This window comes from Erithacus rubecula, assembly GCF_903797595.1.
Source record: "Erithacus rubecula genome assembly, contig: SUPER_Z_unloc_5, whole genome shotgun sequence".
NCBI lineage: Eukaryota > Metazoa > Chordata > Aves > Passeriformes > Muscicapidae > Erithacus > Erithacus rubecula.
Window position 1 is genome coordinate 1,451,022 of NW_027635819.1, and position 19,572 is coordinate 1,470,593.

Sequence of the window (19,572 nt, forward strand, 5' to 3'; positions counted from 1 at the left end):
CAGCTCCTTGAGCAGCCAGGCAGGCCTGGGCGAGGCCTGGACGTCATGGGACAGTGGGAAGCCCTGAAGGGATGCGGTGCTGCCAAGGCCTGCCAGGACAAGGCAGTGGGAAGGCGTGAGGGGGATGCGTGTGGCGGGAGGCTGTGGTGGGACAGGAACGCTTGTGTGGGTGGCTTGGTGGGAAGCCCTGAGGAATTGGGTGGCAGAGGTCATGAGCAGCCCCCAGCCTGCCACCTTCTTCCTGCCACTGAGCTGCTCTGGCGCTTCCCCGACGCGTCTCCGGGGCCTGCGGCAGATGCCCTGGAGGCCTGGCCTCAGCAGGATGGTGGGGACACCCCCGAGGTGCCCAGTCTGGTTTGCACTGGGACAAGGAGAGACAAGGAGGCCGAGCAGGCCCTGCAGGAGCACGGCCCCTGGCTGCTGCTGGCGAGGTGCAGTGTGCAGAGTCCAGGGAGAGGCAGTGCCTGGCTCTCAGAGGCCTCATGGCCTCTCAGCAGGGACCTCTCGATGGTGAGGAGGAGGCAGCGGCTGAAGCTGTGCTGGCAGCTTGGGGCTGGAGATCACAGCTGGGCTTCGGGAGCCATGGCAGCTGCTCCCAGCTCTCCTGCGCTACTGTCCTGCTCCCTGAGTGCTCCAGGATAGGCCTGCAGCCCCTGGGCTCCATGGCAGCAGCAGCAGCAGCGTGGAATTGCCAGGCCTGTGTTCCATGCAGAACAAGAAAATGCAGAGCCTGACCGAAAGCCTTGCCCACCTGCTACGGGATGCAGATGAAGTCGTCGTTGAGACGAGCGTCGTCGTGCTCAGAGCTCTGCTGCTGCGCAGAGACCTCCCCATACCCAGCCCCATCGCCCTGCGGCTGGCTGCGACACTCTGGCCGCTCCTGGACAACGTAAGGCTCTGTGTCCCCAGCCACGGCCACTGGGTGCTGCCCCCAAGCGTGGTGTGCCACGGATTTCTGGGCACAGAGGAACCTGGAGCAGCTGATGGGGAGAGCTTTTGCTTCCTTTCCAATAAGACAACCACCATGTGCAGCTGCTCTCCATTTGCCTCTTCCATGAGCTGATGAGGTTGGTAGAGGCAGAGGGGAAAAAGGCCATGAAGATGCTTGTGAGCAAGAGCCTGCTCCCGCTCTTCTTCAACTGCCACGATGAGAACACGCGCGTGGCACAGGTGAGGACTCCTGGGCGCTGCTGTCCCCATGCTCAGCTGTCTCCCTGCACCCTGGCACCTCTAGGGCTCCAGCCTCCTCGTGGCCTTGGCACAGGGAGGCAGCTCCTGTGCCCTGGGCTGCAGTGCCATCTCTGGCTCTCTGCAGGCCTCTCGGAAAACGCTGCTTGCTGCAGTAAGATTCCTCAATGTAGGGAATAAAATTCTCAGATGCAAGTTTTTCCCTACCCTTTTGTTGTTGGTGTTTGTGTTAATGTGCATCTACTTAGTTGACCATGAGTATTGATGTTGAAGTTGGCTATTTGTTACTAACATTTTACATCTTTGTAAATTGTTCATACTCTGAGCTATTTGTTTCTTACCCTGTCCTCAGTACCTACTCTTGTATCCACGCTCACGTCCACTGCCACCAACAAAATGTAATGTGACAGCAAGTACTCATGGGATACCTACCATTAAGTGGTAAAAACCCCTAAAAACAATGAGCCAGTAGAATATCTAAGAACAAAAAATGTACTAACATGTTGCGAATATGATGAAGAAGAGAAATCACCAACCAGAGCTTTTTAACTTTGTCACCATGACTAGCAGCATTCGCCCAGCATTACATCCCTAGACCAAAAGCCAACAAAAGGCTCCCAAGAGCCTCTCGTGGAAGTGAAAGCTCCGCCTCTATTGCACAGCGAAGATAAACTCCTCCCCCGGATCGTGCGTGGGGAGCAGCGGCGCTGTGCGTGACTCTTCCAGCCTCCCGCCCACAGCTCATTTTCAATAAAGCCGTGACAAGTAGGGTGGTCTCTTGGCCCATCCATTACACGTAGAGGGTGGGGGTCTTGAGCACGTAGTGGCGAGTGCTTGGTAAGGATGGTCTGCAAGCCCCAGCCCCAGCCTGGAGAAGCCCCTGCCCACAGGTCTCTGCACCAGGGACGGCGTGGGCAGAGCACAGAGACCTGCTGCTGCTGCTGCTGCTGCTGCTGCTGAGGCACAGTGTGCAGAAGCAGGGCTGGCGGCCAGCCGGGCGCCCGTGGCTGCCCAGGCCACAGTGCTGTGTGGAGGAGACCCCACTGACACTGTGCTCAGGGTCCACAGAGCTGCTGCCGCCGTGGCAAAGACGATGTCTCCTGGAGCTGGCTACGGAGTCACTGCTGTCAACATGGCTCTGCACGCCAGAGAAAAATCACCAGAGTGTGCACAGGAACAGCAGCGCCCAGAAAACTTGTTCCTCCTCAGGAAGGCATCCAAACCAGACGGGATGCCAAAAGAAGGGATGATTCGGGCACAAGTGTACGTGGCTTGGCAAAGAGTGTCAGGAAAAGTCACCATGGCTTTCTCTTGCCTTGCCAGCCTCACAGCCACGCTTGGCAGCTTCAGCCGCAGCCTGTCCCCCTGACTGACTTCAGTGGCCGTGCTGGAGGGCAGACTGGAATTGCACAGCCCGCTACCCCAAGGCAGCAGCATCGGTGCCATCGTTAGAAACTGATGGGACACAATTCCTGGGCTGCAGCTGCTGACACTCTCCTCCTTTCAGGCACCTCAAAAAAGGCAGCGGGAGCTTCTAAACTCAACATGGAGAACTTCCTCAGAAAGAAGGAAGAAACAGCAGATGCTGAAGCAAAGCAGGACTCTGGCTGAGGTTCAGGGATGGAGGGAAGGAAGCACTTTGGTATCTGCTCAATTGATGGCCCAGGTCACAAGCACAGGCTCTGCTGAGGCTCTGCTCTGGTCTTGCTTGGAGGCTGTTCCCTACCAATACACAGCCCTCCCTTGTTCCTGGCTCAAGTCTCCTGGAGCCATGGGAACAAGTTAGGTCCGTGTCTATGGAAGAGCAGAAAGTGGCAGGGTATGTTTGCTTCCAGCGCTTATGTTGGCTGTTCCCTCATGCTGCTGCTAGCATGGTCAGAGACACTGAACAGCTCATCTCATCTCAGAGTTATCCCTATTTTCTGCACTTGCCCAGGTTCCTTGCAGGTTCACCAGGGAAAATCGCTGCAAGTGCCTGTCCATTGCCTTGCCCAGCACACACCCAGATGTGTTTGGACATGAGCTGCTGGCCACAGGCAGACAGGCAGCTACTTGGGGCATCGGGCATCACACACTGGTCTGATACTTTTTCCGGAAAGCAAGAAAAACAGTCAGAAGAAGACAAGGAAACTTGATGGGATCTCTGTAAGATTCTAATTGTGCTGTGAGGGTCAACGGTGGATGGGGTTTTTGGTCTGCAGATAATCACTTCCAAGCAAAACTCATTCCACGGAGGTGCTCCTGCCAACAGGCACCTGCAGAAAGGAGCACAGACACCAATGCACGTGGACTTTGGCTGTCCTCTGGCACAGAAGTGCCCCGGGGGCACAGGTCTCTGTGGCAAGGGCAGAAGCCAGCACTGGCACGCCTCAGGGGTGGCAGCTCTCTTTAGCAGGGACTTTGCCACACCTGCTGATTCCAGTGCTGCCCTGGCCCCAGGGCCCCGAGCAGCATTCGTGCCCTGGGCCATATGTCCCATGTCTGTGTCACAGCCCTGCGTGTGGGACGGCCACCCAGCACCGGGTCATGTCCCACAGACATGGCAGCTCCTGTGGAAGCTGCCCTTCCTGCTGCAGCTGTGTCGGCAACTGTGGGGGCTCCTTCTGCTGCCCTGAGCGGGCAGAGCAGAGGAGGATCGGCTTGTTGTTTGAGCCGCAACTCTTGGGCTGTCCTCGACACTCGGGGAATGTCTTCCTTGCAAGCTGGAAAAGTTTGTGGGGGTGGGGGTGTCCCAGGGCATGTGGGGGCGTGTCCTAGAGCTCTTTGTGACACAGCACTGTGGTCACGTTGGGATGGAACAGAACACAGCGCACAAGGGTGACCCTTTGTGACACGTGGTGACATAGGTGCTGGCGGCGACACGGCCACGCCACAGTGCTTAGTGCACGCGTCGGGACAGGACGGAGAGAGCGGTGCTGTGAGGAGCCCCCGCACAGCCAGCTTGTTCCTTGCTGACCCGGAGCTTTCCCAAAGTGTTACCTGTGCAGGTGACCTCCAGGCCAGACTGCGGGACTCGGCGAGCCGGAGCATTTCCGAAGCGTCTGCCATCCCTGCAGCCGCTGCCCTGGTGGACAGGCTGCGGGACTTACTGTCCTTCAGTCTTCCCAAGGCTTCTCTGTTGCAGCTGTGCCTTCAAGGCACAACTGCAGCACTTGATCTTTGAACTCTTTCAAGGCATCTCTCCTACAGGCCACCCTAACTCCAAGGAGAGACATGGAGCAGACACCCCCCAGGGTGCCCAAGCTGGCCTGGGTGAATGAGGAGGAGAAGGCTGCAGCTACCTCAGCACAGCAGCCTGGAGAGCTGGAGCCGCTCCAGCTGCTGCAGGAGGGTGAGTGCCAGAGCTGGGCCACAGGCTGGTGCATCCCGAGGCTCTCCCTGCCTGGGAATGCGGGGCTGGGCTCTGCTCTCCGGCCTCTCCCGCAGCCCCTCAGCCCTGGCTGCGCTCGCTCTGTGCCAGGTGCAGCCATGGACTGGACACAAGAGCAGGACCCTGCCCGTGGCCGCTTCCGCAGAGCAGCGCAGGTACTGCAGCCAGCAACACCTGGGCTGGGCCCGCTGTCACTGCTCAGCCCAGCACCGTGCTTGGAGCACTCCATGCATTCTGCCTCTCTTCCTGCCCTTCTCCTGCAGATGATCTGGGAATTCATCATGTGCATTTGGCGGGAAGAGACCACCGGTGTGAGCACTGGGCCTTTGGCAAACGTTCACCCCTTCAGTGCTGAGACCGGTGCTGCCATGCTGCATTTGCTTGTGGAGAAGGGTGTCTCCAATCCAAAGCAAGTAAGCAGCCTGTGGCCAGGGCTCCATCACCCCAGGAACTGTGCGGCGCCTCAAGCCGGCTCTGCTGGCTTCCCTCAGCCTTGGAGGCCCAGCCCAATGTGGTGGGAAGGGAAGCGCTTCTCAGGGGAAGCTGGGGAAGTTGCTGCTCTGGCAGCTTTCCAGGCCTCCCCACACCTTCTGCAGGTGCCAGCCATGGTGAGGTACATCCACAAGTGGCTCACGGTCAATGAGTCTGCTGGGCACAGGCTGGACAGGACCCTGCTGGAACTGACCAGGGAATACCCCTATGATGTGGTCATGACTCTCTTGCGCTGGGCCCCGTCGGGTGACAGGTACCTTGGGCAGCCCCACCTGCCTTGAGGGCTTATGGCTCATTCCCCGTTACCCTGCAGAGCCTGTCCCTGCTGAGTGCCACACAGGAGCACTGGGCTGCCGGCCAGGGCCAGTGGGCAGAGGCAGGGCTGAGGGCCAGCGCAGGCCCCTGCAGCAGCCCAGGCCGTGGTGCTGTGGCCGAGACCCCTTGACACAGAGCTCTGACCCCACAGAGCTGCTGCGGCCATGTGGGGGGTGATCCTGACCTCCACTGGCACTGCGGAGCCGGCGCTGCAGATCCTCATCACTGTGCTGAGCGCCTGGCCAGTGGACAGTGTATACACCTCAGATGGGGACAACACAGGAGTCTTTGCTCTGGCTGTGAGTTCCTGCAACTGACCTCTGCTTGCCACTAGGCCGCCTCTCGAGCAGCCAGCTCTCTGTCCTCCCCACAACTGCATCTCCCTGCCCTCAGGCACTGCTCTGAACCTGGGGAACCAGGCCGGCTGCTGCCACGTTGTCTCCCCCGGCCTCTCCTTCGCACGCTCAGGCCCTGCCACGTGGATGTCTTGGCACCTACTCTTGTCTCTGGGTGCTTTATTTTTTGCAGGCAACCGTGACACTGTGGAATATCTTCAACTTCACCTGGTGCCCGCCTATAGTGTTGGAGTATTATCCCCATCTCTTGCTGCATCTGCTTTTCCAAGCTTACATCAGCACACTGCATACACCAGAGGAGGTTGATAGCTTCTGGAAGGGATGCCAGCAGCAACTTGGCCTTGCCACCAACCCCCAAAGGTGCTCCGTCCCAATCCTGCCAGTCTCCCCATCCCTCCCATGCCCCCAAGCAGGAGCCAGGGCGGCCAGCGTGACCTTGGCTTTGCTCTGTACACAGGTTTGCAGTGCAGACCCTGAAGTTGCTGCTCTGTCGAGTCCAGTGTGAGCCTGTGGTGTTGGCCGTGGAGCGCAAGGGTGGCTGGGACACGCTGCTCTGTGCTGACACCCACCACTATGCAGTGGGTCTGCTGGCCAGGTCAGACCCCCTTCTTCACGCTGCCACTGCCATTTTGTCCAGGGTGCCCCACACAGCTCCCATGGCCATGGGTGAGAGGGCCTTGTCACAAAGAGAATGAAGAGCAGACTGGAAAAGGATGGGAGAGGAGGATGCCTGGGAGCAGCCGCCTCCCAAAGCGCCCACGGGGTGCTCGTGAACAGACCAGGCCTCTGGGAGTCGGCCCTGGGAGAGCTTTGCCCAGCCGGCTCAGGGCCAACGGTGTCTTTTCCCCCCACCAGGGAGATGCGCGAGGTCTCCACGGTCTGCTGTCGCAGCAGCATATCCTGCCTCTTAGAGCTACTCAGCCGAGGCATTTCAGACTGGCAACTGCCCGCCATGGCGTTCCTTGTGGAGGTGAGCCCCATGGCCAGCGCTGCCCCGCTGAGCTGACTCCCACCTCTCTGCCCTCTCACGGCCACAGCTGCCCGGAACGGCGCAGCTCTGTGCAGGTCTGAGCTCCTGGCAGCTGGGCACCCTGGTCACTGTTTTGGGCCTTCCAGCTCATGGAATTCATGGACTTCAGTGAATGGGGTGACGGCATCCTGGAGATCATGGCGAGGCACGTGCAGAGCGAGTCCAGGGAGATGCGTCGCTTGGCGCTCAGAGGCCTCGTGGTACTCAGCAGGGACCTCTCGATGGTGAGGAGCAGGCAGCGGCTGAAGCTGTGCTGGCAGTGTGGCACTGGGGAAGGCAACCCTTTGAGCTTAGCTGGGCTTCGAGAGCCATGGCAGCTGCTCCCAGCTCTCCTGCGCTACTGTCCAGCTGCCCAAGTGCTCCAGGATAGTGCTGCAGCCCTTGGGCTCCAGGGCAGCAGCAGCAGCAGCGTGGGGTTGCCCAGCGTTTTGTTCCACGCAGAACAAGAAAATGCAGAGCATGACCGAAAGCCTTGCCCACCTGCTGAAGGATGCTGATGAAGTTGTCGTTGAGACGAGCGCCATCGTGCTCAGCGCTCTGCTGCTGCGCAGAGACCTCGCCATACCCAGCCCCATCGCCCTGCGGCTGGCTGCGACACTCTGGCCGCTCCTGGACAACGTAAGGCTCTGTGTCCCCAGCCACGGCCACTGGGTGCTGCCCCCAAGTGTGGTGTGCCACGGATTTCTGGGCACAGAGGAACCTGGAGCAGCTGATGGGGAGGGCTTTTGCTTCCTTTCCAACAGGACAACCACCATGTGCAGCTGCTCTCCATTTGCCTCTTCCAAGAGCTGATGAAGTTGGTAGAAGCAGAGGGGAAAAAGGCCATGAAGATGCTTGTGAGCAAGAGCCTGCTCCCGCTCTTCTTCAACTGCCACAATGAGAACACGCGCGTGGCACAGGTGAGGACTCCTGGGCGCTGCTGTCCCCATGCTCAGCTGTCTCCCTGCACCCTGGCACCTCTAGGGCTCCAGCCTCCTCGTGGCCTTGGCACAGGGAGGCAGCTCCTGTGCCCTGGGCTGCAGTGCCATCTCTGGCTCTCTGCAGGCCTCTCGGGAAACGCTACTTGCTGCAGTGATCTTCCTCAAGAGGAGGGATCTGGAGAACCTGGTGGCGACTGATCAGATGTGGAGATTTGGCGAGTGCTTGGTAAGGACAGCATGCAAGCCCCAGCCCAGCCTGGAGAAGCCCCTGCCCACGGTGCCCAGTCAGTGGGGTGCAGCCGTGGCCCCTGCCCAGTGCTGCACCCAGGGGCACCGGCCTGCACCCCACACTCTGCTCCCTTCCCCGAGCTGCCCAGCCTGGCTCTTCTCCGGGCTCCTCTGGGCCCAAGGCAGGAGCTGATGGAGCCCCGACCCAGCGGGGCTCTGCTGCGGGCAGGGGAGCCCCGGGGCCAAGGGACAGATCCCGCCCCAACCCTTCCCTCCCGTAACTCTCCACAGCTGGCAAAGGACAGGGGCCGAGCGGCCGAGCACCTGCGGCAGGCCCTGCCGTACCTGCGGAGCCCACAGGAGCCCCTGCGAGAGGCGGCCATTAGGCTCATGGGTGAGCACACGCCGGCTCCCTCCCCGCCCCTCCGCAGCTCGGCTCCAGCCCCGGCAGCTGCTGCCATCCGGGCCGGGGCCGTGGAGCCCCGCCTGCCCTCGGGGCTGCTGCCGCCCTGTGCCAGCCGTGCCTTGGGCAGCAGGATGCGGCGAGAGCCCGGGCTGAGCCCTGCAGGGGAAGGAGATGCGGCAGCCACAGGGCTGGCAGCGCCGCTGTGGGGCAGCCGTGCCGCTGGGGCTGTGACGGGCTCTGTGTTCCCAGGGCTGGCCGGGGCGGTTCCTGAGAGAGCAGCAGCGAGAGTTGCAGCTGATGTGCAGGGGTGAGTGAGGCCAGCGGGCTGGCAGCGGGGGCTGGCGCTGGCAGCTGCGTTTTCTGCCCCGGCTGCGGAGGGCTCTGCTCCCCGCGCACACCAGGGGCGGCGTGGGCAGAGCACAGAGACCTTTCGGGGCGCCTGTGCGAGGGAGATTCGGGGCCAGCACCTTCCAGCAGCTCCTTGCTGTCTCCTGCTGCCTCCAGGCTGTGGCAAGAGACAGCCATGGACGGGGGCCATGGACGGGTCAGGAGGGTCTCTCCAGGTCCCCTGAGATGCAGGCTCTGACTGTGCCTCTGTTTCTCTCTCTTCCAGCCCTTGAGGACATGGCAGACGATGTCAGCCCTGCCATCTCATGCCTGGCTCTTCAAACTCTGTACATAACATGACTGTACAGAGCATTCCCTCCTCCAGACTCCAGAGGATGCTAGAAGGAGTTCGCCGACTCTGGAAGTCACGGCGTTCCCTGGGTGGCGGTGGCCGGTTCTCCTGCTGGAGCACTGCGGAGCACTGATGAGGGAGGGTGCATCTGCTGGGGCCACCTGGGCCTGCAGGGAAATCCTCTCCTCTTCATATAATTTCTTTTAGACTATCGTAAATAATTTAGTTAATTAGTAAGTTATTAGTTTAGTTAGTTAGGAGTCAATAGGATTAATAAAATACTGATGTTATACACAGAGGTTCAGGAGCTTTCTTTTGGTGCTCGGAGTCTTCAGGCCAGTGGGGAAGAGGGGAAGAAGGGTGCTTGTGCTTGGCAAGTTGGCCAAGCGTGCAGTGTGGAAGGGAAAGTGGCCAAAAGCCCCTTGGCCTTTGGTGGTTCTGCGGAAGCCTTAAGGCTTCCGACAGAGCTAGTGGGCTGAGGCCGGAGCTGCGGCGGGGATCCCTGAGAGCCTGGTCCCTGGAGATGGCCAGCAGCCCTCCCCCAGCCAGGAAGCACCAGCTGTGTCCTGCCCGTGCGCTGCTGGCTGGATTGCTGAGGGCTCTGAGGTGCCTCTTGATCCGGCTCCTCTGCAGCTCCTTGAGCAGCCAGGCAGGCCTGGGCGAGGCCTGGACGTCATGGGACAGTGGGAAGCCCTGAAGGGATGCGGTGCTGCCAAGGCCTGCCAGGACAAGGCAGTGGGAAGGCGTGAGGGGGATGCGTGTGGCGGGAGGCTGTGGTGGGACAGGAACGCTTGTGTGGGTGGCTTGGTGGGAAGCCCTGAGGAATTGGGTGGCAGAGGTCATGAGCAGCCCCCAGCCTGCCACCTTCTTCCTGCCACTGAGCTGCTCTGGCGCTTCCCTGACGCGTCTCCGGGGCCTGCGGCAGATGCCCTGGAGGCCTGGCCTCAGCAGGATGGTGGGGACACCCCCGAGGTGCCCAGTCTGGTTTGCACTGGGACAAGGAGAGACAAGGAGGCCGAGCAGGCCCTGCAGGAGCACGGCCCCTGGCTGCTGCTGGCGAGGTGCAGTGTGCAGAGTCCAGGGAGAGGCAGTGCCTGGCTCTCAGAGGCCTCATGGCCTCTCAGCAGGGACCTCTCGATGGTGAGGAGGAGGCAGCGGCTGAAGCTGTGCTGGCAGCTTGGGGCTGGAGATCACAGCTGGGCTTCGGGAGCCATGGCAGCTGCTCCCAGCTCTCCTGCGCTACTGTCCTGCTCCCTGAGTGCTCCAGGATAGGCCTGCAGCCCCTGGGCTCCATGGCAGCAGCAGCAGCAGCGTGGAATTGCCAGGCCTGTGTTCCATGCAGAACAAGAAAATGCAGAGCCTGACCGAAAGCCTTGCCCACCTGCTACGGGATGCAGATGAAGTCGTCGTTGAGACGAGCGTCGTCGTGCTCAGAGCTCTGCTGCTGCGCAGAGACCTCCCCATACCCAGCCCCATCGCCCTGCGGCTGGCTGCGACACTCTGGCCGCTCCTGGACAACGTAAGGCTCTGTGTCCCCAGCCACGGCCACTGGGTGCTGCCCCCAAGCGTGGTGTGCCACGGATTTCTGGGCACAGAGGAACCTGGAGCAGCTGATGGGGAGAGCTTTTGCTTCCTTTCCAATAAGACAACCACCATGTGCAGCTGCTCTCCATTTGCCTCTTCCAAGAGCTGATGAGGTTGGTAGAGGCAGAGGGGAAAAAGGCCATGAAGATGCTTGTGAGCAAGAGCCTGCTCCCGCTCTTCTTCAACTGCCACGATGAGAACACGCGCGTGGCACAGGTGAGGACTCCTGGGCGCTGCTGTCCCCATGCTCAGCTGTCTCCCTGCACCCTGGCACCTCTAGGGCTCCAGCCTCCTCGTGGCCTTGGCACAGGGAGGCAGCTCCTGTGCCCTGGGCTGCAGTGCCATCTCTGGCTCTCTGCAGGCCTCTCGGAAAACGCTGCTTGCTGCAGTAAGATTCCTCAATGTAGGGAATAAAATTCTCAGATGCAAGTTTTTCCCTACCCTTTTGTTGTTGGTGTTTGTGTTAATGTGCATCTACTTAGTTGACCATGAGTATTGATGTTGAAGTTGGCTATTTGTTACTAACATTTTACATCTTTGTAAATTGTTCATACTCTGAGCTATTTGTTTCTTACCCTGTCCTCATACCTACTCTTGTATCCACGCTCACGTCCACTGCCACCAACAAAATGTAATGTGACAGCAAGTACTCATGGGATACCTACCATTAAGTGGTAAAAACCCCTAAAAACAATGAGCCAGTAGAATATCTAAGAACAAAAAATGTACTAACATGTTGCGAATATGATGAAGAAGAGAAATCACCAACCAGAGCTTTTTAACTTTGTCACCATGACTAGCAGCATTCGCCCAGCATTACATCCCTAGACCAAAAGCCAACAAAAGGCTCCCGAGAGCCTCTCGTGGAAGTGAAAGCTTTGCCTCTATTGCACAGCGAAGATAAACTCCTCCCCCGGATCGTGCGTGGGGAGCAGCGGCGCTGTGCGTGACTCTTCCAGCCTCCCGCCCACAGCTCATTTTCAATAAAGCCGTGACAAGTAGGGTGGTCTCTTGGCCCATCCATTACACGTAGAGGGTGGGGGTCTTGAGCACGTAGTGGCGAGTGCTTGGTAAGGATGGTCTGCAAGCCCCAGCCCCAGCCTGGAGAAGCCCCTGCCCACGGTCTCTGCACCAGGGACGGCGTGGGCAGAGCACAGAGACCTGCTGCTGCTGCTGCTGCTGCTGCTGCTGAGGCACAGTGTGCAGAAGCAGGGCTGGCGGCCAGCCGGGCGCCCGTGGCTGCCCAGGCCACAGTGCTGTGTGGAGGAGACCCCACTGACACTGTGCTCAGGGTCCACAGAGCTGCTGCCGCCGTGGCAAAGACGATGTCTCCTGGAGCTGGCTACGGAGTCACTGCTGTCAACATGGCTCTGCACGCCAGAGAAAAATCACCAGAGTGTGCACAGGAACAGCAGCGCCCAGAAAACTTGTTCCTCCTCAGGAAGGCATCCAAACCAGACGGGATGCCAAAAGAAGGGATGATTCGGGCACAAGTGTACGTGGCTTGGCAAAGAGTGTCAGGAAAAGTCACCATGGCTTTCTCTTGCCTTGCCAGCCTCACAGCCACGCTTGGCAGCTTCAGCCGCAGCCTGTCCCCCTGACTGACTTCAGTGGCCGTGCTGGAGGGCAGACTGGAATTGCACAGCCCGCTACCCCAAGGCAGCAGCATCGGTGCCATCGTTAGAAACTGATGGGACACAATTCCTGGGCTGCAGCTGCTGACACTCTCCTCCTTTCAGGCACCTCAAAAAAGGCAGCGGGAGCTTCTAAACTCAACATGGAGAACTTCCTCAGAAAGAAGGAAGAAACAGCAGATGCTGAAGCAAAGCAGGACTCTGGCTGAGGTTCAGGGATGGAGGGAAGGAAGCACTTTGGTATCTGCTCAATTGATGGCCCAGGTCACAAGCACAGGCTCTGCTGAGGCTCTGCTCTGGTCTTCGTTGGAGGCTGTTCCCTACCAATACACAGCCCTCCCTTGTTCCTGGCTCAAGTCTCCTGGAGCCATGGGAACAAGTTAGGTCCGTGTCTATGGAAGAGCAGAAAGTGGCAGGGTATGTTTGCTTCCAGCGCTTATGTTGGCTGTTCCCTCATGCTGCTGCTAGCATGGTCAGAGACACTGAACAGCTCATCTCATCTCAGAGTTATCCCTATTTTCTGCACTTGCCCAGGTTCCTTGCAGGTTCACCAGGGAAAATCGCTGCAAGTGCCTGTCCATTGCCTTGCCCAGCACACACCCAGATGTGTTTGGACATGAGCTGCTGGCCACAGGCAGACAGGCAGCTACTTGGGGCATCGGGCATCACACACTGGTCTGATACTTTTTTCCGGAAAGCAAGAAAAACAGTCAGAAGAAGACAAGGAAACTTGATGGGATCTCTGTAAGATTCTAATTGTGCTGTGAGGGTCAACGGTGGATGGGGTTTTTGGTCTGCAGATAATCACTTCCAAGCAAAACTCATTCCACGGAGGTGCTCCTGCCAACAGGCACCTGCAGAAAGGAGCACAGACACCAATGCACGTGGACTTTGGCTGTCCTCTGGCACAGAAGTGCCCCGGGGGCACAGGTCTCTGTGGCAAGGGCAGAAGCCAGCACTGGCACGCCTCAGGGGTGGCAGCTCTCTTTTAGCAGGGACTTTGCCACACCTGCTGATTCCAGTGCTGCCCTGGCCCCAGGGCCCCGAGCAGCATTCGTGCCCTGGGCCATATGTCCCATGTCTGTGTCACAGCCCTGCGTGTGGGACGGCCACCCAGCACCGGGTCATGTCCCACAGACATGGCAGCTCCTGTGGAAGCTGCCCTTCCTGCTGCAGCTGTGTCGGCAACTGTGGGGGCTCCTTCTGCTGCCCTGAGCGGGCAGAGCAGAGGAGGCATCGGCTTGTTGTTTGAGCCGCAACTCTTGGGCTGTCCTCGACACTCGGGAATGTCTTCCTTGCAAGCTGGAAAAGTTTGTGGGGGTGGGGGTGTCCCCAGGGCATGTGGGGGCGTGTCCTAGAGCTCTTTGTGACACAGCACTGTGGTCACGTTGGGATGGAACAGAACACAGCGCACAAGGGTGACCCTTTGTGACACGTGGTGACATAGGTGCTGGCGGCGACACGGCCACGCCACAGTGCTTAGTGCACGCGTCGGGACAGGACGGAGAGAGCGGTGCTGTGAGGAGCCCCCGCACAGCCAGCTTGTTCCTTGCTGACCCGGAGCTTTCCCAAAGTGTTACCTGTGCAGGTGACCTCCAGGCCAGACTGCGGGACTCGGCGAGCCGGAGCATTTCCGAAGCGTCTGCCATCCCTGCAGCCGCTGCCCTGGTGGACAGGCTGCGGGACTTACTGTCCTTCAGTCTTCCCAAGGCTTCTCTGTTGCAGCTGTGCCTTCAAGGCACAACTGCAGCACTTGATCTTTGAACTCTTTCAAGGCATCTCTCCTACAGGCCACCCTAACTCCAAGGAGAGACATGGAGCAGACACCCCCCAGGGTGCCCAAGCTGGCCTGGGTGAATGAGGAGGAGAAGGCTGCAGCTACCTCAGCACAGCAGCCCGGAGAGCTGGAGCCGCTCCAGCTGCTGCAGGAGGGTGAGTGCCAGAGCTGGGCCACAGGCTGGTGCATCCCGAGGCTCTCCCTGCCTGGGAATGCGGGGCTGGGCTCTGCTCTCCGGCCTCTCCCGCAGCCCCTCAGCCCTGGCTGCGCTCGCTCTGTGCCAGGTGCAGCCATGGACTGGACACAAGAGCAGGACCCTGCCCGTGGCCGCTTCCGCAGAGCAGCGCAGGTACTGCAGCCAGCAACACCTGGGCTGGGCCCGCTGTCACTGCTCAGCCCAGCACCGTGCTTGGAGCACTCCATGCATTCTGCCTCTCTTCCTGCCCTTCTCCTGCAGATGATCTGGGAATTCATCATGTGCATTTGGCGGGAAGAGACCACCGGTGTGAGCACTGGGCCTTTGGCAAACGTTCACCCCTTCAGTGCTGAGACCGGTGCTGCCATGCTGCATTTGCTTGTGGAGAAGGGTGTCTCCAATCCAAAGCAAGTAAGCAGCCTGTGGCCAGGGCTCCATCACCCCAGGAACTGTGCGGCGCCTCAAGCCGGCTCTGCTGGCTTCCCTCAGCCTTGGAGGCCCAGCCCAATGTGGTGGGAAGGGAAGCGCTTCTCAGGGGAAGCTGGGGAAGTTGCTGCTCTGGCAGCTTTCCAGGCCTCCCCACACCTTCTGCAGGTGCCAGCCATGGTGAGGTACATCCACAAGTGGCTCACGGTCAATGAGTCTGCTGGGCACAGGCTGGACAGGACCCTGCTGGAACTGACCAGGGAATACCCCTATGATGTGGTCATGACTCTCTTGCGCTGGGCCCCGTCGGGTGACAGGTACCTTGGGCAGCCCCACCTGCCTTGAGGGCTTATGGCTCATTCCCCGTTACCCTGCAGAGCCTGTCCCTGCTGAGTGCCACACAGGAGCACTGGGCTGCCGGCCAGGGCCAGTGGGCAGAGGCAGGGCTGAGGGCCAGCGCAGGCCCCTGCAGCAGCCCAGGCCGTGGTGCTGTGGCCGAGACCCCTTGACACAGAGCTCTGACCCCACAGAGCTGCTGCGGCCATGTGGGGGGTGATCCTGACCTCCACTGGCACTGCGGAGCCGGCGCTGCAGATCCTCATCACTGTGCTGAGCGCCTGGCCAGTGGACAGTGTATACACCTCAGATGGGGACAACACAGGAGTCTTTGCTCTGGCTGTGAGTTCCTGCAACTGACCTCTGCTTGCCACTAGGCCGCCTCTCGAGCAGCCAGCTCTCTGTCCTCCCCACAACTGCATCTCCCTGCCCTCAGGCACTGCTCTGAACCTGGGGAACCAGGCCGGCTGCTGCCACATTGTCTCCCCCGGCCTCTCCTTCGCACGCTCAGGCCCTGCCACGTGGATGTCTTGGCACCTACTCTTGTCTCTGGGTGCTTATTTTTTGCAGGCAACCGTGACACTGTGGAATATCTTCAACTTCACCTGGTGCCCGCCTATAGTGTTGGAGTATTATCCCCATCTCTTGCTGCATCTGCTTTTCCAAGCTTACATCAGCACACTGCATACACCAGAGGAGGTTGATAGCTTCTGGAAGGGATGCCAGCAGCAACTTGGCCTTGCCACCAACCCCCAAAGGTGCTCCGTCCCAATCCTGCCAGTCTCCCCATCCCTCCCATGCCCCCAAGCAGGAGCCAGGGCGGCCAGCGTGACCTTGGCTTTGCTCTGTACACAGGTTTGCAGTGCAGACCCTGAAGTTGCTGCTCTGTCGAGTCCAGTGTGAGCCTGTGGTGTTGGCCGTGGAGCGCAAGGGTGGCTGGGACACGCTGCTCTGTGCTGACACCCACCACTATGCAGTGGGTCTGCTGGCCAGGTCAGACCCCCTTCTTCACGCTGCCACTGCCATTTTTGTCCAGGGTGCCCCACACAGCTCCCATGGCCATGGGTGAGAGGGCCTTGTCACAAAGAGAATGAAGAGCAGACTGGAAAAGGATGGGAGAGGAGGATGCCTGGGAGCAGCCGCCTCCCAAAGCGCCCACGGGGTGCTCGTGAACAGACCAGGCCTCTGGGAGTCGGCCCTGGGAGAGCTTTGCCCAGCCGGCTCAGGGCCAACTGGTGTCTTTTCCCCCCCACCAGGGAGATGCGCGAGGTCTCCACGGTCTGCTGTCGCAGCAGCATATCCTGCCTCTTAGAGCTACTCAGCCGAGGCATTTCAGACTGGCAACTGCCCGCCATGGCGTTCCTTGTGGAGGTGAGCCCCATGGCCAGCGCTGCCCCGCTGAGCTGACTCCCACCTCTCTGCCCTCTCACGGCCACAGCTGCCCGGAACGGCGCAGCTCTGTGCAGGTCTGAGCTCCTGGCAGCTGGGCACCCTGGTCACTGTTTTGGGCCTTCCAGCTCATGGAATTCATGGACTTCAGTGAATGGGGTGACGGCATCCTGGAGATCATGGCGAGGCACGTGCAGAGCGAGTCCAGGGAGATGCGTCGCTTGGCGCTCAGAGGCCTCGTGGTACTCAGCAGGGACCTCTCGATGGTGAGGAGCAGGCAGCGGCTGAAGCTGTGCTGGCAGTGTGGCACTGGGGAAAGCAACCCTTTGAGCTTAGCTGGGCTTCGAGAGCCATGGCAGCTGCTCCCAGCTCTCCTGCGCTACTGTCCAGCTGCCCAAGTGCTCCAGGATAGGCCTGCAGCCCTTGGGCTCCCTGGCAGCAGCAGCAGCAGCGTGGGGTTGCCCAGCGTTTTGTTCCACGCAGAACAAGAAAATGCAGAGCATGACCGAAAGCCTTGCCCACCTGCTGAAGGATGCTGATGAAGTTGTCGTTGAGACGAGCGCCATCGTGCTCAGCGCTCTGCTGCTGCGCAGAGACCTCGCCATACCAGCCCCATCGCCCTGCGGCTGGCTGCGACACTCTGGCCGCTCCTGGACAACGTAAGGCTCTGTGTCCCCAGCCACGGCCACTGGGTGCTGCCCCCAAGTGTGGTGTGCCACGGATTTCTGGGCACAGAGGAACCTGGAGCAGCTGATGGGGAGGGCTTTTGCTTCCTTTCCAACAGGACAACCACCATGTGCAGCTGCTCTCCATTTGCCTCTTCCAAGAGCTGATGAAGTTGGTAGAGGCAGAGGGGAAAAAGGCCATGAAGATGCTTGTGGGCAAGAGCCTGCTCCCGCTCTTCTTCAACTGCCACAATGAGAACACGCGCGTGGCACAGGTGAGGACTCCTGGGCGCTGCTGTCCCCATGCTCAGCTGTCTCCCTGCACCCTGGCACCTCTAGGGCTCCAGCCTCCTTGTGGCCTTGGCACAGGGAGGCAGCTCCTGTGCCCTGGGCTGCAGTGCCATCTCTGGCTCTCTGCAGGCCTCTCGGGAAACGCTACTTGCTGCAGTGATCTTCCTCAAGAGGAGGGATCTGGAGAACCTGGTGGCGACTGATCAGATGTGGAGATTTGGCGAGTGCTTGGTAAGGACAGCATGCAAGCCCCAGCCCAGCCTGGAGAAGCCCCTGCCCACGGTGCCCAGTCAGTGGGGTGCAGCCGTGGCCCCTGCCCAGTGCTGCACCCAGGGGCACCGGCCTGCACCCCACACTCTGCTCCCTTCCCCGAGCTGCCCAGCCTGGCTCTTCTCCGGGCTCCTCTGGCCCCAAGGCAGGAGCTGATGGAGCCCCGACCCAGCGGGGCTCTGCTGCGGGCAGGGGAGCCCCGGGGCCAAGGGACAGATCCCGCCTCAACCCTTCCCTCCCGTAACTCTCCACAGCTGGCAAAGGACAGGGGCCGAGCGGCCGAGCACCTGCGGCAGGCCCTGCCGTACCTGCGGAGCCCACAGGAGCCCCTGCGAGAGGCGGCCATTAGGCTCATGGGTGAGCACACGCCGGCTCCCTCCCCGCCCCTCCGCAGCTCGGCTCCAGCCCCGGCAGCTGCTGCCATCCGGGCCGGGGCCGTGGAGCCCCGCCTGCCCTCGGGGCTGCTGCCGCCCTGTGCCAGCCGTGCCTTGGGCAGCAGGATGCGGCGAGAGCCCGGGCTGAGCCCTGCAGGGGAAGGAGATGCGGCAGCCACAGGGCTGGCAGCGCCGCTGTGGGGCAGCCGTGCCGCTGGGGCTGTGACGGGCTCTGTGTTCCCAGGGCTGGCCGGGCGGTTCCTGAGAGAGCAGCAGCGAGAGTTGCAGCTGATGTGCAGGGGTGAGTGAGGCCAGCGGGCTGGCAGCGGGGGCTGGCGCTGGCAGCTGCGTTTTCTGCCCCGGCTGCGGAGGGCTCTGCTCCCCGCGCACACCAGGGGCGGCGTGGGCAGAGCACAGAGACCTTTCGGGGCGCCTGTGCGAGGGAGATTCGGGGCCAGCACCTTCCAGCAGCTCCTTGCTGTCTCCTGCTGCCTCCAGGCTGTGGCAAGAGACAGCCATGGACGGGGGCCATGGACGGGTCAGGAGGGTCTCTCCAGGTCCCCTGAGATGCAGGCTCTGACTGTGCCTCTGTTTCTCTCTCTTCCAGCCCTTGAGGACATGGCAGACGATGTCAGCCCTGCCATCTCATGCCTGGCTCTTCAAACTCTGTACATAAACATGACTGTACAGAGCATTCCCTCCTCCAGACTCCAGAGGATGCTAGAAGGAGTTCGCCGACTCTGGAAGTCACGGCGTTCCCTGGGTGGCGGTGGCCGGTTCTCCTGCTGGAGCACTGCGGAGCACTGATGAGGGAGGGTGCATCTGCTGGGGCCACCTGGGCCTGCAGGGAAATCCTCTCCTCTTCATATAATTTCTTTTAGACTATCGTAAATAATTTAGTTAATTAGTAAGTTATTAGTTTAGTTAGTTAGGAGTCAATAGGATTAATAAAATACTGATGTTATACACAGAGGTTCAGGAGCTTTCTTTTGGTGCTCGGAGTCTTCAGGCCAGTGGGGAAGAGGGGAAGAAGGGTGCTTGTGCTTGGCAAGTTGGCCAAGCGTGCAGTGTCGAAGGGAAAGTGGCCAAAAGCCCCTTGGCCTTTGGTGGTTCTGCGGAAGCCTTAAGGCTTCCGACAGAGCTAGTGGGCTGAGGCCGGAGCTGCGGCGGGGATCCCTGAGAGCCTGGTCCCTGGAGATGGCCAGCAGCCCTCCCCCAGCCAGGAAGCACCAGCTGTGTCCTGCCCGTGCGCTGCTGGCTGGATTGCTGAGGGCTCTGAGGTGCCTCTTGATCCGGCTCCTCTGCAGCTCCTTGAGCAGCCAGGCAGGCCTGGGCGAGGCCTGGACGTCATGGGACAGTGGGAAGCCCTGAAGGGATGCGGTGCTGCCAAGGCCTGCCAGGACAAGGCAGTGGGAAGGCGTGAGGGGGATGCGTGTGGCGGGAGGCTGTGGTGGGACAGGAACGCTTGTGTGGGTGGCTTGGTGGGAAGCCCTGAGGAATTGGGTGGCAGAGGTCATGAGCAGCCCCCAGCCTGCCACCTTCTTCCTGCCACTGAGCTGCTCTGGCGCTTCCCCGACGCGTCTCCGGGGCCTGCGGCAGATGCCCTGGAGGCCTGGCCTCAGCAGGATGGTGGGGACACCCCCGAG

The 19,572-nt window shown here is 60.4% G+C and overlaps 3 protein-coding genes across 3 annotated transcripts; all 3 read left to right on the forward strand.

Moving 5' to 3' along the window:
- Positions 1 to 4,033: 4,033 nt before the first annotated feature.
- LOC306815000 (maestro heat-like repeat-containing protein family member 7) lies at positions 4,034 to 6,416 on the forward strand (the record flags this gene model as incomplete). The annotated part of the gene is made up of 7 exons (XM_079331569.1): positions 4,034 to 4,519; positions 4,649 to 4,713; positions 4,822 to 4,971; positions 5,155 to 5,303; positions 5,517 to 5,664; positions 5,894 to 6,081; positions 6,179 to 6,416. Exons 1-7 carry the CDS (start codon positions 4,402 to 4,404, stop codon positions 6,414 to 6,416), a joined length of 1,056 nt encoding a protein of 351 aa, XP_079187695.1. The 5' UTR covers positions 4,034 to 4,401.
- A 4,197-nt stretch (positions 6,417 to 10,613) lies between these two features.
- Positions 10,614 to 18,801, forward strand: LOC306814989 (uncharacterized protein). The gene is made up of 5 exons (XM_079331553.1): positions 10,614 to 10,784; positions 17,412 to 17,513; positions 17,807 to 17,909; positions 18,171 to 18,227; positions 18,534 to 18,801. The coding sequence occupies exons 1-5, from the start codon at positions 10,677 to 10,679 to the stop codon at positions 18,731 to 18,733; spliced, it is 570 nt and encodes a 189-aa protein (XP_079187679.1). The 5' UTR covers positions 10,614 to 10,676; the 3' UTR covers positions 18,734 to 18,801.
- Positions 14,017 to 16,865, forward strand: LOC306815001 (maestro heat-like repeat-containing protein family member 7; the record flags this gene model as incomplete). Its single annotated transcript, XM_079331570.1, has 9 exons — positions 14,017 to 14,134; positions 14,264 to 14,328; positions 14,437 to 14,586; positions 14,770 to 14,918; positions 15,132 to 15,279; positions 15,508 to 15,695; positions 15,793 to 15,930; positions 16,194 to 16,308; positions 16,455 to 16,865. The coding sequence occupies 9 exons, from the start codon at positions 14,017 to 14,019 to the stop codon at positions 16,863 to 16,865; spliced, it is 1,482 nt and encodes a 493-aa protein (XP_079187696.1).
- Positions 18,802 to 19,572: the final 771 nt, after the last annotated feature.

Excerpts from the sequence above, each read along its gene's own strand:
- LOC306814989 (XM_079331553.1), top strand. The coding sequence starts at position 10,677 with ATGAGGTTGGTAGAGGCAGAGGGGAAAAAGGCCATGAAGATGCTTGTG. Across the intron at positions 10,785-17,411 it reads AGAACACGCGCGTGGCACAG|GCCTCTCGGGAAACGCTACT; the intron begins GTGAGGACTCCT and ends GGCTCTCTGCAG. Across the intron at positions 17,514-17,806 it reads GGAGATTTGGCGAGTGCTTG|CTGGCAAAGGACAGGGGCCG; the intron begins GTAAGGACAGCA and ends AACTCTCCACAG.